Below are 15,255 nucleotides of genomic sequence, written 5' to 3'. Positions count from 1 at the left end.
AAACAGCATGCAGGTTAATGGCCTCTCAAGAACCTACCCGAAAATCGGAAGCGTTGCTTAGCTTTGAGCAGCTAGCTACATTACCCAACTAGTCATACCGACGTCAGTCCAACATGGCGGCCCACATAGCACGACGTTGTTATTTACTATGTCGTCGTGCTGGAGAACATGTGATTCCACAGCACGGAAAACGAAGGAATGTCTTAATAAGAGACATTAACAACACTTTGCAGCAGAATGTTGGTTACGTGACACGAGGGACAGACTCCACGCAGGTTAGTCAAGTGTTCAGGCTCAGGACGGAGGAGCGAACGGTGTGCTGAGGATGATAGCAGGGTGTGCTGACTTTAGACGGGAGCAGTACTAAGCCAACAAATGAAAATTCATAAAACAGTGTAAAAGTACTGTGTCGTAGTCTGATAACGTCTTTGACAGTACAATGGACTTAATGTCAAGGATGCTCAGCATGTGTTTTATTTCCTACGTTTTCCAGGACGCCCACGTGCACATTCCAGTGGGTAAATATACAAATGTATTTTCAAGCATAAAAATAAAGTATTGTCATTCTATTCTTCAACAATAATGTATTTGCTCTTTTTTGGTTCTTAGACCGCCTGACGGTATCTTACAGCAGAAGCAGTGGTCCTGGTGGCCAGCATGTCAATAAAGGTTCTTAAAGTTGAACTTCTTTGTTAAACACATATTTGCCACAGTTGAATCTGTTACAGTAAGTTCCTTTTGTGTAATGACATCTCTATCCGCAGTCAGCACAAAAGCAGAGGTTCGATTCCACGTGCAGACAGCCGACTGGATCCCAGAAGATGTTCGACAGAATATCTTTGAAAAGGTCTGTTTTTTTTCTCAGTATTGTAGTTCCCAAATAGAAGTTATGCCCCTATACTCAATCTTTTGTTTTCTCCAAAGGGATCATTGCATGTGCAACAGTAAAGCAGCACAATTAGTTTTTTGAGTGACCTCCCAATTAGCTGATTTTTGCTGTGAATCTGTAACCGTTTAAAACCAACCGTTCACATTTTCCTGCTTCCTGACGCAGAACAAAAACCGCATCAACAAGGCCGGGGAGCTGCTGGTGACCTCCGAGCTGACCCGGAGTCAGCACAGAAACCTTTCTGATTGTATCCAGAAGATTTCTGCCATCCTGACCGAGGCCAGCGAGAAGCCGCGTGAACCAACAGCAGAGGATGTGGCCCTAAGGGCAGCCAGGTACTTTACCCAGCGGCAGAGCACACAGATTCATATCCACCTTGATTTATGAACTGTGTAACTCTGTGTGTCTCTAATGTGAAATGTGTTTTCATGCAGGTTAGAGAAGGGGAACAAGGAGCGACTCAAACAGAAGAAGATGAATTCAGCTACCAAGAAGAGCAGACGGGTGGATTTTGACTGATTGACTGTTACGTTTCTACCTCCCATGATTGTATTGTCAATACGTATAGTTTATATGTACAGCCTTAGTTATATTGTCTTTTAATTTCCTGTACAGTAAAAGTAAGTAGAAACATTTTTGTCACTAAAGACCAGAAACATACAAACCAATCACATACAAGCCAGAAACATACAAACCAATCTTAAACTCGGGTATAGGTCTCGATTTTGGTCATTTTCTATGGAGGACGGGAAATGAATTAAATATCAATAAATAAATAAATGTAAACATACAGAAATAAAGAATGAAATAATGCTGAAATAAATACATGCTGAGATAAATTAATGCGTTAACATACATAAAAATTGATAAGTAAACAGGATGTAATGTAGAAACGGCATTAGGGAGTCTCATTCAGAGAGAAAAAGCTAGCAGAGGATGGTTTCGATCCATCGACCTCTGGGTTATGGGCCCAGCACGCTTCCGCTGCGCCACTCTGCTCCGGTGAACGTATAGAAAGACAGACGGAAAGTCAAATCTCACATGCTAACAAGAGTTGTTAACGCTATCTTAATGTGTGTCGTTGATGGCAGTAGTGTTGGTAACAACAGTTGTTATTTTAATGCACGTTATGTATGATAACACTAGTCTAGTATACAATGTACGAGCCTCAAAACGTTTAGGTTCAACCTATTGGTTTGACTTTAACGTTAGCCACCAGCTACAACCATAGGATACAATCACATAAAAAAAACTCTCACCGTGAGAGTAAAAGACGACCACGAAGGGACTCGAACCCTCAATCTTCTGATCCGAAGTCAGACGCCTTATCCATTAGGCCACGCGGTCGGATTGACTGCTAGCACCCGGTGTTTTGTAGAAATTCTTACAATAGGAAGGAAGGAACTTTGAAGATCGGATAAAGACATACATATAAACGGAGATAATTAAATTAAAAAAATTGATAAATGCTGAAATTAATGCAAAAAATTAAAGTTTGTATTAAACAAGACATAAATAAATATTGTAGAACTATTTCTACATTTTTTTTCCACCTACATTCATTTATATACTTCTGTGATTGTACGGTAATAAGGTAGGAAATACCTACTAACCTCATCCCATATTTATTTCAACATTTGATTCTGTATTTATAGATATGTTGTGTGCATTTATTAGTATGTCATCGTCCTCCATGGTGAAGGTAACAGTTTCCTTACGTGTTGATTGTAGAAACAACAACTTGCTCTCGGGACCATCAGACTGATTGACCTGAAGGTGATCAGTGTCACAGCATTTGTCATGTTTTGTAGCTTTATTGCAGTATTGTATGCAATTCTCAAAAACAAGTTTTTCTTTATTTTTTCATTTAACTCAAGCCATATATTTATTTTTTTGTGCTTTCAAAGATAATATTCTAACATGTAATGCTCTTATTTAATAATAAAGTCTACAAACGTGGACGTCCTGTACTTTATATGTGTGAGATTCATCCAGTTGTTGGGGCTGTAATAATAATAAATAGTTTGACGTATAAATCAAGACAAGCACTGATGAAGCCTGAACATATACAGTGAGTTGGCTCGTCTAAAGTGCCTCAAGAACTTTAGGCAAGAAGGTTTATTTAGTGTCACAGCACCTTTCAAACACAGCTGCAATTCAAGGTTTTATGGCAAATAAATGCATCACAACTGTTAATATATCGAGCATCCAGCAGCAAAAGCTAACTGTCGTCAGCGAGCCATCTGATATCAGCCAGATACTGACTCAAACAGCTGGATCAGGTATCTGTCACGTTATGCCGATATAGTATTGATTATTTTAATGAGTAACAATTCAGTAAATTTGTATCTATTATTATTTTTGTGTTTCACAAAGTTTGGAGAGCAATGCTTTAGTAACAAACTGTGTGAAAGACAATTCCAATCTCTTTATTCTCGCTGGATTAAAAGTAAAATATGAAAAATGTGTGTGCGAGTATGGCGGTCACTGCAGAAGGTGGATTTTAGTCAAAATGAATTTGCTTAAACTAATTACATGTTGCTGGAAAAGCCGACATTTTTTGAAGATGACCCCGAGTATCAGTATACATACAACAACAACACAGGATTCACTTAATGCTTTATTAACAGGGTAAAGTAGGTCTTAGTTCAGTAATGACCAGAGGAGGCTAAATTTTAATGCCAGTATCTTAAATAATAATGCACACAATATGAACTGGATAATAGAAGTAATGCCAATAAAACAGGTTTATTCTGACAATTTGTTAGTGACATTCACGTATAGGCACTGAAAAAGTAAAAAAAAAACGAAAAAATATTTGTAAACATTCAAACGCAAATAAATACACAGGTACAATTTTATATTAGCTATCCTAAACATACAAAAGATGAGGCGTCAAACATGTTCAAGTGCAATCGGTAGGACGTTACAGTAAAGACACCTCAGGAGCCTTTCAGAGGCTCTGGTTTGGCCTTGTTTCGTCTCCGCTAACACACACTACTCCCTCTGTACGCGTGAATCACTCTAAAAGACATGAGCGTTGACCTCAAATGCACTCCATACTAATAGTCCAATAATCAATAACACTTTGTTTGGGGGGGGGGGGGGGGGAGCAGGATTGTAATTCGAGTACCAGGTTGCAGGCTTTCATACATCCTTCGCTCTTTTTAAACACATTAGCCACAAACAGGAGCATAGGTCCCTCGGGTGTCGGCTGTGACACGTGTGAAAAGGTTTCGAGCTCGGCTATGTCTTCAACTTTGCTGAAGAGTCAGATATGAAATGAGCGAGCTGTAATCACATTCAATACAACAGGTTTACACATGGCAGGTTACCCAGAGAAAAAGGCATATGTACCGTATATTGTGAGAAAAGGTGCAATATGTTTGCAGGTTAGTTTAATAGTTTGGTGTTGGACAGAGTCCTGGTTTGAAGCCTTTTACTGGTTGCAGTTCTGCTGTACAGTCGGTCTGTCTAGCTATAACTAAAGGGAACATATTCTAATAGAAATATCTAAAAAAGCTCCCAAGAATTATAATTCCGCCACTGGACCATTTTCTCTGAAAAAGGGTCCACATCTTTTCCCATCCCAATGACAACAAACTGTTCCCTCCTCCCAAATAATAAAAATGCTTACACTGCATATGATGCACGACCTTAAAGATTTGTATATTCTGTATGACGAGTGTCCGTAATGCCCAGGAAATAGTGAAAATAACAATCTACAGAGATTGTCCTTTGCAAGACAGCAGCGTTTTAGCATTTAGTGTCTTACACATTCAAAACAACAACCGGTACAATTGGTTCTAAACTATATTCTATACTGTGGATATCACTCACTATTATTAATAAACAATGCTTCTTGTATCTCACAGAACTATGATACTGTTGGGCTCAGTTGAAGACAATCTTCAGCACTCAGTGACTTTAACACGCAGATGGGGAAGGTATGTATTTTAGAAATGTGAGCACTTTGAATGCAAGCACAAGTGGTAAAAGTAGTCCTCACTAGTAGGCCCGTCACGATGATTACATTATTGACTTATCGTACGACATATGGACATGACCTCAATATTTGTTGGAGCCATCGTATCGTACGATATACAGACATGCCGTCGAGAATTTTTACACAATTGAGTTATTGTACAATATATGGACAAGACCTTAGAAAAGAATATTTTTGGTGACCTCGATGTTGATCGTTGACGTATGTACATGCGTGTTTGTTGACATAAGAATGTCACTAACGTGTTAGCCAGCATGATGCCAGAATAAACTGCAGGGTTCCCTACCGGTATAAGACTCGGACAATGCGCACAAAACGTTGCACATTGTTAACAGCAAGAGTCCATTTTATTTCATCGTTTTGGTCTTGTGGTTTTATTTGATTTTTGTTTTATTTATTTAGAATATATTGTTTTTTTTGTCACATTCCAATTTAAATGACTGAAAATTCTAAATAATTAAGAGGTCATTGCTGTTTGAAAGGGTATACTTGCATTATTATGCTATTATATTACATCACTGGAATAGAACGTGTAATATAATGACGGTAATATATTGTCCGAGAAAAGTGATTATCGTGGCAAGCCTAAACACGAGTTCAACATAGTTAAACGTTTTGGGAAATATATTTATCTGCTTTCTTAATATCGACACCACTTTAGTGAGTTAGCTCGATATGAAGCCTCTGGTAACAGTCAGTTAGCTTGCTGAGCTAAAAACAGAAAACAGGGGTAACCAGCTAGCCTGGCTATGTTCAAAGCTAACAAGATCTGACTCTAAAGCTTCCTTATCACCACATCTTGTTAAGTTAATTTAAGTAAAAACATACTATACCCAAGCAAAACCAAAACATGTCATTGTCAACAGAGCCGGGCTAGCTGTCTCCCCCCGTTTCCAGTCTTTATGCTAAGCTAGGATAACCGGCTGCTGGCTGTAGTTTTTAAATTCACCGTACGGACAGGAAAGTGGCATCAATGTTTGGAACAAACTGACAGGAAGAAAGCTAGTCCTCCAAAATCTCTAGATAAACGGGCGAGGCACACGACGAACTGGTGGTGAGGTCACACACAGAGACCGGTGCTAGACAGCAATGTCGTCCACACTAAAGGCTTCTTTAAATTTAAAGCACTGTCCACTTGTATAGTGACAAGCGACACGAGAGGAGAACTATTGGCACCTCTAGTTAAATATCCTTGAGACAGACAGCACTGTGGCCTGAGAGGATCCATCTTTGTCTTTCTAACTGTAACTATGCAAATGTTAGTAGAGTCCATTATAAGCAACGTAAAAGATACAGATTCATGTTAATATAATACTTAGATTTCATCAGAGAGTTACTTTGTGAAGCTTTGACATTTAGTGCACTTGTGAGGCTCATGAAAGGCATACTGCTATTACTGTGTTATTATTGTGGTAGATGGCGACAGTAGTCAGGCACTGAAGCCAGTATATTGAATAGGAACGCTGAGTAAGAGAGTATGAACTCAATCTAGTTCTGAACTAAATGTCATTCAAGTTTCATATAAGTAGGACTGAATTCTGCAAAGCTTTTCGAATTGATCACATGCAAATCAGATTCTGGTGTACGGTTGGACGGCGACGCGTGCTCCAACTGAACTGAGCTGTACTCGAGCTAGCACCCTCTGTAAGACTGTTTACACCCAGCCCCTGTTCATAACCTCCAGCACTTAACACTGAGATAACGCGTTATCGTCCTCTACGGAGCCAACCAGTGGACCATTTACTGTTTACTAGACTTGCCAGACTTGCCAGATTTGCTGGCCTTAGCAGCTTTGGTAGCTTTGATGTCCATCTTGGTCTTCTGGATACGAGAGAAGATCTCTTTAAAAAGCGCTTTGTACTCTGGAGTGCTCTGTCCCAGCCTCTTGTCCACCGCCTCCACCTGCTTGCTGATGCTCTCGATGGCCTCAGGGGTGGAGGGCGACTGGGTGGGGGTAGGCGGAGGTGCCGGGGTGGGGCCCATGGCGCAGTCTTTCATGGACGGGTCTCGGGAGACGGGCCTGGAGGTCTGGACGCCGGCGTGACACAGGTTCTCCTCGTGGCGGCGACACTTCCCCAGCAACTCCTCGTACTTCTCCAGCAAGGCGTGGTACTGCTCGTCCACCTCCCGGAGGATGGACATCCCCCTCTTCCTCACACTGTTGGCGTGGAGGGCGTAGCTGCCCCTCCGGCGGCCGGAGGCGTCACGGGCCACGATGGCGTTGAGCGCCGTGTCGCTGCAGCTCTTCCTCACCGGGCTGGACTCTGGGAGAGCCTCCCCTCCAATGCCGCGGCCGCCTTCGGCCGCCTCCCTCACGCCCCCTCCCGTCTCTCCGACCTCGACCTCCAGGAAAGTGTCGGTCTCCGGAGTGCTGTTGAGGACCGTCTGGGTCAGGGCCACACCGTCGTCCTCGCTGCTCAGCAGGTAAGTCCGAGCGCGGCGCAGCTGCTGCAGCTCCTGTAGCTCCACCTCCAGCTCCCGTACCCGCGCCTGGCAGCTCTCAGCATCCTGAAAGCAAAGACGATCAAAAAATTGTCGCTTAATATAATTATCTGATAAAAAAAAAAATGTATCTGTATATTCTTCACGGGTGTATTATACATTAGGGGTGACACCAAAAAGTAAGTAATTGATGACTCTTCCCCAGTTGATTATTTACATGAAGACAATTGTTTTTTTGAATTACAAGTTTTCAGAAATGTTAGGTTTACTTATGCCAATGAGGTCTAATGTTAACTTTTGGTGAATTTAGGAGAAATCTAGAGAAATGGAGAAAGTAGAAAAATAAACACCGTAATGAGTATTTTGGATGTTTTCTCTCCAGTCTGATAACAGCCCAAAAATCTCAAAATGTGCCCACCTGCACCCGTGTCTGCAGGCGGGAGAACTCTCCGACGAGGAGGTTGCACTCCCTCTCCACCCCCTCCCTACGACCCCTCTCGGTCCGGGCGGCCGCTCTCAGGGCCGACACCGCCTCCCTCAGATGCTGGTTCTCCTCTTCGAACGGTGGACGCTTCACATCCACGGTGAAGCTCTCGGCCCTGCCCACCACAAACTCGTCCTCATACCTGACAAAAACAAAACGACAGATCACAGGCAGTGTTTTTTCCATTGTTGTGAAGATGACTTGCCACCTGCTCTTCTTTTTTTTTTTTTCCTTTAAAAAAAAAAAAAAAACAAGAGACAAGGAAATAACAAGTACCTAGGTGCCGTGCAAAGCTCCTTCAGGCAAGGGAAGGAGTGGATGGTCTTGCGTCGCTCCCTCTTCTCCCTCCTGACTCGGAGCTGCTCCATGGAGCGTAGCTGCTCCACCTGGCCCGAGAGAGAATCCACCTGGTTCTGCAAATTATCGATGGTCCCTGTTAACCTGGTCCAGGAGGAAGAGAAGGTGTTAAAAAGCGTACGAGAGGGAGGAGGGTGAAGGAGCGGAGGGCAAGAAAAACCTGCAGTCCCACTCACGTCTCTATCTTTTGTTGTGAGCCCCGGCTGTCCATCACCAGTGTGTGGTTGGTGTGCTCCAGCTCTCTGGCGGTCCCGTCCAGCTGCTCGTACACTTTGGCGTGCTGCTCGTTCATGTCCCGAAGAACCTCCAGCTGCTTGGACAGGTACTACGGGACAGACAAGTTGACGAGTGCTTGTTAACACGAACACATTTCCCTCATATCCATACACAGGAAGGACAACCTTAGAAGTCCAGGTCTCAGTTAACTGCCATTTCAAAAGAAACTTTAAACTTCAACATTTTCAAAGTTGTAATTTGTCTTAATATAACCAAATCATGTGCACCTCCACATAAAACTACATTCAAATTGAGAAAATATGACGATAGATATGAAATACGGTAACTCACTGTCTTCAAAGGAACATTCCCAAATATCTTTTCTATTTTTTCCAAAGGGCTTGGGAAAATAACACTAAACATGTGTACTGCGTCCAAAGTTTGAATGTTAGGATTTGTATACATAAGGGACTTCACTGGAAAGCTACAGAATGAGGAAAATCTAAAATAATAACAATGGACCCACCCTTTAACTGTACTTTATCTATGAATTCACTTCATGACTCAGGTTAATGAGTGAGATAAATAGAACTCTTGACAGCGATCCATCTTTCGTACCTCGATCTCTTGCACTTGCTCTTCATTAGTGATGTACATCTGCTGCAGGGAATCCTCCAGCTCTTTGTTCCTCTCCAGCAGAGTCTTTCCCAGCTCCGCCGCTAAGTGGAGGTCTAGAAATCAGAATGAGATCGAGAAAGAGATGAACAAATAAGTGACGAGTGCAGACAGAGAGACCAGGATTTAGCAAGACGGATACAAAGAGCGAATGTTGAGGATTAGGGAAAAGAAGGCTGAGGAAGAGGCTGGAGAGGAGGGATTGATGAAGACAATAGGATCATTTATAAGTGTGTGGAAGGAAATGGTGACCCAAAAAAAAAAAAAAAAAAAAGTAGGGGAAGGAGTGAGAGGACAAGAACGGGGAACCTAATCTCACAGAAGAAGATGGCCTGCAGCCGCACAATTTAGATCAGCCGCTGATTAATGGAGCGCGTTGTTCTATTTTAGGTGGAGGTTATAGTGGGGCCTGGAAAAGAATGATTAAAGGCTCCATCACATGGTCTCAGTCTGCAGTGGACCAGTTCAAATATATACGGAGAGCAGAGCGCCATGTCTCCCTGCAGGTCCTCTGCTCTCCGATGACTGAATATGAAGGTCAGAGATCGATTATTTGAAGAGACACCTCTGAGATTAGGACAGAAATAGAGGCTGTCAAATTTATATTTAAAGTATTGAATAATAGTGCATTGTTAAAACCACCAGCCATTGTTTTTACCTTATTGCGCCCCACTCTACCATTTGTATTTGTGTTTGCAGACCGTTAAAGCAACACGAGTCACAGCCATCGTTCTTCATTCTGACTGTGCTCTGACTCAGCGGTATTGATGGCCGACATCGCTGGGTCTGAGTCAGCGAGATGTGGTTTGCGACCTCTCGGAGAGAAAGCAGAGGACTGAACTGAGCAGCCAATGAATGCTGAATATTGATGACTGGGAGGGAAGCCGAGTCCTGGCCTACCTGTATGTTACTGCTACATTCACCAGCTGATGTTCAGATGGAGTAAATAGAGACACTGAGGACTCAACCAGCAGCTCACAAAGATTCAGTGAGTCTGAAAATTGTGATTTTCAGATTGGATTCACCGAACCTCTACCAAGCAAATTATTTTCTGAGTTTCTAACATTTTGAAATGTTGGTTCGGCAAAACAAGCCATTGGAAGTCATCACCATGGGCTCTTGGAACCTCTGATGGGCAGTCATCACTGTCTTCTGACAACTTGTTGACTTAACGACTACAAAGACTAGTCTGTGCACATAGTCGTCCGTTGCAGCCCTTGTCTGGTTTCCTATAATTCTCCGCTTATTGATAAAAATGATTTGCACACTAGCCCACTGCAGTGAGAGAGAAGCCATCTAGCAGTCAACTTTGCTGCACTCATACCACAGCATACAGCTTCAGGCATCTCTTAAGTAATGATTCACTCAAAGGACAACTGACAACTAACTAACTGTCTGATGAGTAAATAGGCAACTGTATGCTAACAAGTTGACCAGATCAACTTAAAGGTGATATGCAAGTATTGTGTTTGAAGCATAAACAGTTGGTGCAGGTTTGCTACTAGCTTTTTCAGCAGAGCCCGACCAAGGGGCAACCCCCGGGTCTGAACATGTTAGCCCATGTGGAAGTGCCTTAAACCTGCATTCTTTCTAATAACCAGTAGGGGGCGACTCCTCTGGATGCAAAAAGAAAATATATGAGAAAATGACCCAACTACTCACTTGATATATTCAGTTTTTCTTTTTTAATAAATTTGCAAAAATTTCTACATTTCTGTTTTTTTTCTGTCAAGATGGGGTGCTGAGTGTACATTAATGAGAAATAAAATGAACCTTTTTGATTTTAGCAAATGGCTGCAATGAAACAAAGAGTGAAAAATTTAAAGGGGTCTGAATACTTTCCATACCTACTGTATATAAGCAGAAGCAGCCACGGCTGAGGACCTCTGATAAGCTCTTCTGATCCTATCCAGCCTTGGGCCAGTTCTGACAAATCTAAAAGCAAAAGTCCACCAAGAAAACCAGACGACACGATCACTGTGTTACTGTCCACATCCAGCTGGCACAGAGGGAGCTCAGTGACAAGAGTGTAGCAGGAGAAGGAACACAAAGTGATCGTGGGAGAAGAGAGCCGATCGATATCACTCACTGCGCTAGCAAACGACTTATGTAGCCAGACAGCTGTCTGTTTGCTCCACACACACACGAGGCCGGGCCCAGACGTGCTCCGGCATCATCGCATCATGTATGACAAACATATTTCCCGCATGCTCCAGAGAGCCAGTTCCAACCACATGGGAGTGTGTTTGTGTGTTCACAGAAATCAGTTGCACTCTTCGCGCAGTGAGCGCAAGGCCAGATTTAAAATATCCGTTGATGTGCTGTATGATGGTGATCTCTTCCACAGGCAGTGTTGTTCTGGTAGGTGCGTATCTCCCATGAGATTTATTGGAATGTGGAAAACAAGACTTCTCCTTCTCCTCTTGTCCTGTGTTGCAGACCCGACTTCTGAAAAAAGGTTCCAGAAACATCCAGTGGCCAGAAATGAATTATTTAGTGCGATGGCGGACTGCTTTTCTGTCCTTAAACTGCACTAATGTGTTATTTGCCAAAGCGGAAGAATTCTTGCAACATTTTTATGGTCAACACCGGGACCTTTGCTCTTTAATGCTGCGTCCTTGGGTGGCGTAAACAACACACCGTAACAAGAGCATTTAAATAGTCTTTCATCAGAGACTCCAGTCTCAGCTGGTAAGGGCCACGTATTTCTCTCTTGGACTTGGGCCAGTAGAGGCTCAGGCTAACACACAATGGGCCCAAGCAAAAGTGACATGTCTGCACACTTCCCGTTTTCCTGCTGAAATGTGAGCTACATCGTTACCTCTCTTACATTCCACAGTGGGGGGGGGGGGGGGGGGGGGGGGGCGACTACTCTGCTTTCCAAGTCAGACATCTGCTAAATCTCCACACAAACAAAATGCTTCATTCTCAGATGACTTGAAGGAAGAGATGAACATATGAAGATATGTACGTATGAAGATGTAACGCTTTGATAGGTGAGCTTGATAAAGTGATCAATCTCATGTCATAAAATTGAGAATGAATGCCCATCGCGACTTCCAAGATGAGTCCAAGATGACCTCTTCAAATGTCTGGTTTTTGTTCGACCAGAAGTCAAACACCTAGAAATATTAAAATTATAAATGACAGAGAAAAGAAGGGAAAAAAATAGGTTGTTTTAGTCTTAATCGACTCAGATTTCACAATCCGATTGGCGTTTTCTTTAATGACTTATTTCCGATTCAAGATTCAAGCTATAAAGTGGTGCTTTTGTGCGAGTCTTTGTGGAGAAACAGTCGGTTAAATCAAGTAATCGATTAGTCGACAAAGTCGTACGAGTGTTAGTCGACGAGTAAAATAGTCGGCGATAATTTTTCTGTTGATCGACTTATCAGTTCATCGACTAGTCGTTTCTGCTGCACAGTGTTTGAAATAAAATATTGAGGCTCTTCTCATTCGTCCACGTTTCCTCCGTAAACCTCGAGCCTTTTTCTCTCACAGCACTGAGGTCAGACTGCTCAGCCTGCCAGCGACTCTGGAATGACAACAACTACAGTACTGTAACACAATGACAGTCTCTCACTCTCTCTCCCTGAAGGATTGGTGGCATCCTGAAATGTCGCACAACAACAAAACATGAGCTCTGCTCCGAGAGTTTTTTTTTTTTTTTTTTTTTACACCAGCCATTTTGACCTTTATGAAAGTTTCTCCCGTCTACTGCCGTCTCTCTTTTACTCGCTCCTGCTCTGTGAAATAAAGACCATTGGAGATCCATTTGTATCCTCGGGTCCAGTGATGTCAGACAAATAAAGTTGTCCAACAAATACATTATGTCATGATTGCAGCTATATGCCTGTGTGTGTGCACATGGGATTATGAGCAGGTATAAATCACCGCATCAGCACCCTTTCATCTCCGGGAACGCACCGTTATAATTACTCGCCACGAGCACGAGCGATGGAGAGAGGAAGGGAGACAGGAAATGGAATGAGTGGTGCAGAGGACAGCGAGGAGTCTTTGTCTGTGATCAGACTTTTAAAAAAACCATTTCAAGGAGCCATATCAGCATGAGAGGGATCCCAATCTTTTTTCTTGGTAATATATTTAATTTGATGGTAAATTGGCAGAGGAATGTGTTAACAGACGTTCAGTACAATATACAAGTATACAATATAAGTGTGACCCCATCCAAAATGTACTTTCCAATGTGTGACTGACTTTTATTAGTTCCCCTTAAGTGGAACATAAAAAGTCCTCGTCTATATGGAAATTGGCTGATATCAAGTCCATCTGGAATAACATAAAAGAGATTAAATGTTTGTTTTTTTTAGTTATCAATACTGAAATAAAGTTGGAAACTTTTAAAGAGCATGGTCAGCTGATTGGTCCTCAGATATTTAAATATTAGGAGCATGAATGACCAAGATGCGTGTAGACCATAAATGCAGCCATATAGCTGTTAACGCATACAGCAGGTGGCCTTATAATGGCAAGATCGAGCCGGGTAATTAGCTGGCTCTGAATTAGGTTAATTAGACAAAGACTGAACAGCGATCCCTCGGTGGGTTCCTTTTTTTGTCTTGACATTATAGTAAATTTAACATCAAAACAATCACTTTGGGGTCCAGAAAACTGTGATGAGCATTAAACTTAAACCAATCAATTAATGGACAGGTCAATCGACAATGAAAACATTAGTTAGTTGCAGTTCTAACTAGCACCGTATCAAATGATATGGAAGATGGTTACAGCTGTCTGTTTACTCATTGGTTCACAACAGATTCTGAGGTTGTTCCTTGCCTTGAGAAAAAACAAATCCTTATCTTACACCACTTTAATATTACTGCTTACCTTGTGCATTCAGGCTTTACGTCAGCCTAAAATGATGAAATAATGAATACACGACAGTGTCTAAACCCTTTTGTAATAATTAGGCTATGTATTATGGAATTGTGACATGTCATACTAAAATATTGGGGGGGGGAAATGTCCACCAGAGCCCAAGGCGACATTCAAAAACCCAAACATAATCAATGCACAGTGACACAAAACAGATAAAAGGCAGCAAAAAAGAATCCTCACAGCTTGATAAACAAATAGTTGATGACAAAATCCTTTTTGTGAATATAATGAATGAAGTAATGTTTAAACCCCCATTAGCTAGAGCCCTGATAACATTGTCATTGACACACTGTTTGATGCTGACAGCCATAGCAGGCCCTGTTTGGCATGCTGTCAATGCATTGTTGTCAAAGAAGCCCGGCTTGCTCCTCACAAACTACTTCAGCATTTCTCTGGTTGCGTTGAAATGGAGGAAGGACTTGTAAAAGACGTCCCGGCCGTTTCTGTGCATCACAGAGAGCCTTTGTTACGTGGAGGCTAGCTAGCTAACCGGCCGGTCGGCAGCAGTTGACAGAGAAGATGCTGCGGACAGACAGATAGGATGGTGTCTATCTTACCCTGCTCCAGGTCCTGTTGGTCGTACCACGGCTCTTCCTCTTCGGTCACGAATTCCTCCATTCCCCCTGAGTTTAGCATGGGTGACCCCCCTTCTCCTCCAGAAACAAGCCGCTCCGGCTCCTCCAGGTGCGCTCCTTCAATCTCGGAGCTGCGCACGAGCGTCTTCGTTCAGCCAGGGAGTGATGTGTTGTGGCTCTCCGTGTTTCCTCTCTCCCTCCGTCTGCTCCTCTGTGTTTCCTCGGTCACTCCCACCTATCTCCCTCTCATCCCCCCACCGGCCCATCCCGGTCCTCACACCCGTCGTCGTTGCTCCTGCTGCTGCTGCAGAGGATCCTACAGACGTGGCAGCGATGTTGCAACGGGCACTTCCTCTCTCCCTGTTATCAGAAGCACACTCGCGATGCCTTCACGTGCTGCTCGCGAGCTGCAAGTGTTTTGCTTTGTTTCCATTCTACTAGTGTTCTGTCAAGCGCGCACTCTAGATTACTCCATGTAAAGACGGCATGACACCATTAATTTAGACCCACTAATTATAAAGACGCACATGTTTAAATCTAACCAAACACTATATCAACGAGTCTTACATTTCTGACTGCATCTAAACGTTACATCACCTCACACGTCTGACTTGTAGCCAGAGGTGGAAGAAGTACTATTATACCTTCTTTACTTAAGTAAACGTAGCAATATTACAGTATGACAAGTAAAAGTATTGCATTCAAAATC

At 42.7% G+C, this 15,255-nt stretch overlaps 2 protein-coding genes and 2 non-coding genes across 4 annotated transcripts; 1 reads left to right on the top strand and 3 right to left on the bottom strand.

Moving 5' to 3' along the window:
• Positions 1-18: 18 nt before the first annotated feature.
• On the top strand, positions 19-2,350 carry mrpl58 (mitochondrial ribosomal protein L58). Its single transcript, XM_031844010.1, has 6 exons — positions 19-275; positions 494-518; positions 610-669; positions 765-847; positions 1,055-1,224; positions 1,324-2,350. The coding sequence occupies exons 1-6, from the start codon at positions 114-116 to the stop codon at positions 1,406-1,408; spliced, it is 585 nt and encodes a 194-aa protein (XP_031699870.1). The 5' UTR covers positions 19-113; the 3' UTR covers positions 1,409-2,350.
• Positions 1,817-1,888, bottom strand: trnam-cau (transfer RNA methionine (anticodon CAU)). The gene has a single exon. It is a non-coding gene; the product is annotated as a tRNA-Met (tRNA).
• trnar-ucg (transfer RNA arginine (anticodon UCG)) lies at positions 2,164-2,236 on the bottom strand. Its single transcript has one exon. It is a non-coding gene; the product is annotated as a tRNA-Arg (tRNA).
• Positions 2,351-3,496: 1,146 nt separating the features above from the next.
• On the bottom strand, positions 3,497-14,921 carry LOC116381703 (cerebellar degeneration-related protein 2-like). Its single transcript, XM_031844063.1, has 6 exons — positions 14,529-14,921; positions 9,013-9,125; positions 8,355-8,503; positions 8,098-8,262; positions 7,756-7,963; positions 3,497-7,403 (listed from the first exon to the last, which is right to left on the bottom strand). Exons 1-6 carry the CDS (start codon positions 14,605-14,607, stop codon positions 6,636-6,638), a joined length of 1,482 nt encoding a protein of 493 aa, XP_031699923.1. The 5' UTR covers positions 14,608-14,921; the 3' UTR covers positions 3,497-6,635.
• Positions 14,922-15,255: the final 334 nt, after the last annotated feature.

Source organism: Anarrhichthys ocellatus, unplaced genomic scaffold (genome assembly GCF_004355925.1).
Source record: "Anarrhichthys ocellatus isolate YVR2014 unplaced genomic scaffold, GSC_Weel_1.0 scaffold4, whole genome shotgun sequence".
In the NCBI taxonomy this organism is placed as follows: domain Eukaryota; kingdom Metazoa; phylum Chordata; class Actinopteri; order Perciformes; family Anarhichadidae; genus Anarrhichthys; species Anarrhichthys ocellatus.
Note: the sequence above shows the minus strand (reverse complement) of the source record. Positions and strands in the feature narration are given on the sequence as shown.

Bases quoted from the DNA above. Each gene is read 5' to 3' on its own strand.
- mrpl58 (XM_031844010.1), top strand. From the start codon at position 114: ATGGCGGCCCACATAGCACGACGTTGTTATTTACTATGTCGTCGTGCT. The intron at 519-609 runs GTAAATATACAA...TTTGGTTCTTAG, and splicing joins CCACGTGCACATTCCAGTGG to ACCGCCTGACGGTATCTTAC. The intron at 1,225-1,323 runs GTACTTTACCCA...GTTTTCATGCAG, and splicing joins GTGGCCCTAAGGGCAGCCAG to GTTAGAGAAGGGGAACAAGG.
- LOC116381703 (XM_031844063.1), bottom strand. From the start codon at position 14,607: ATGCTAAACTCAGGGGGAATGGAGGAATTCGTGACCGAAGAGGAAGAG. The intron at 7,964-8,097 runs GTACTTGTTATT...TGTTTTTGTCAG, and splicing joins GAGCTTTGCACGGCACCTAG to GTATGAGGACGAGTTTGTGG. The intron at 7,404-7,755 runs GTGGGCACATTT...CTTTGCTTTCAG, and splicing joins GCCTGCAGACACGGGTGCAG to GATGCTGAGAGCTGCCAGGC.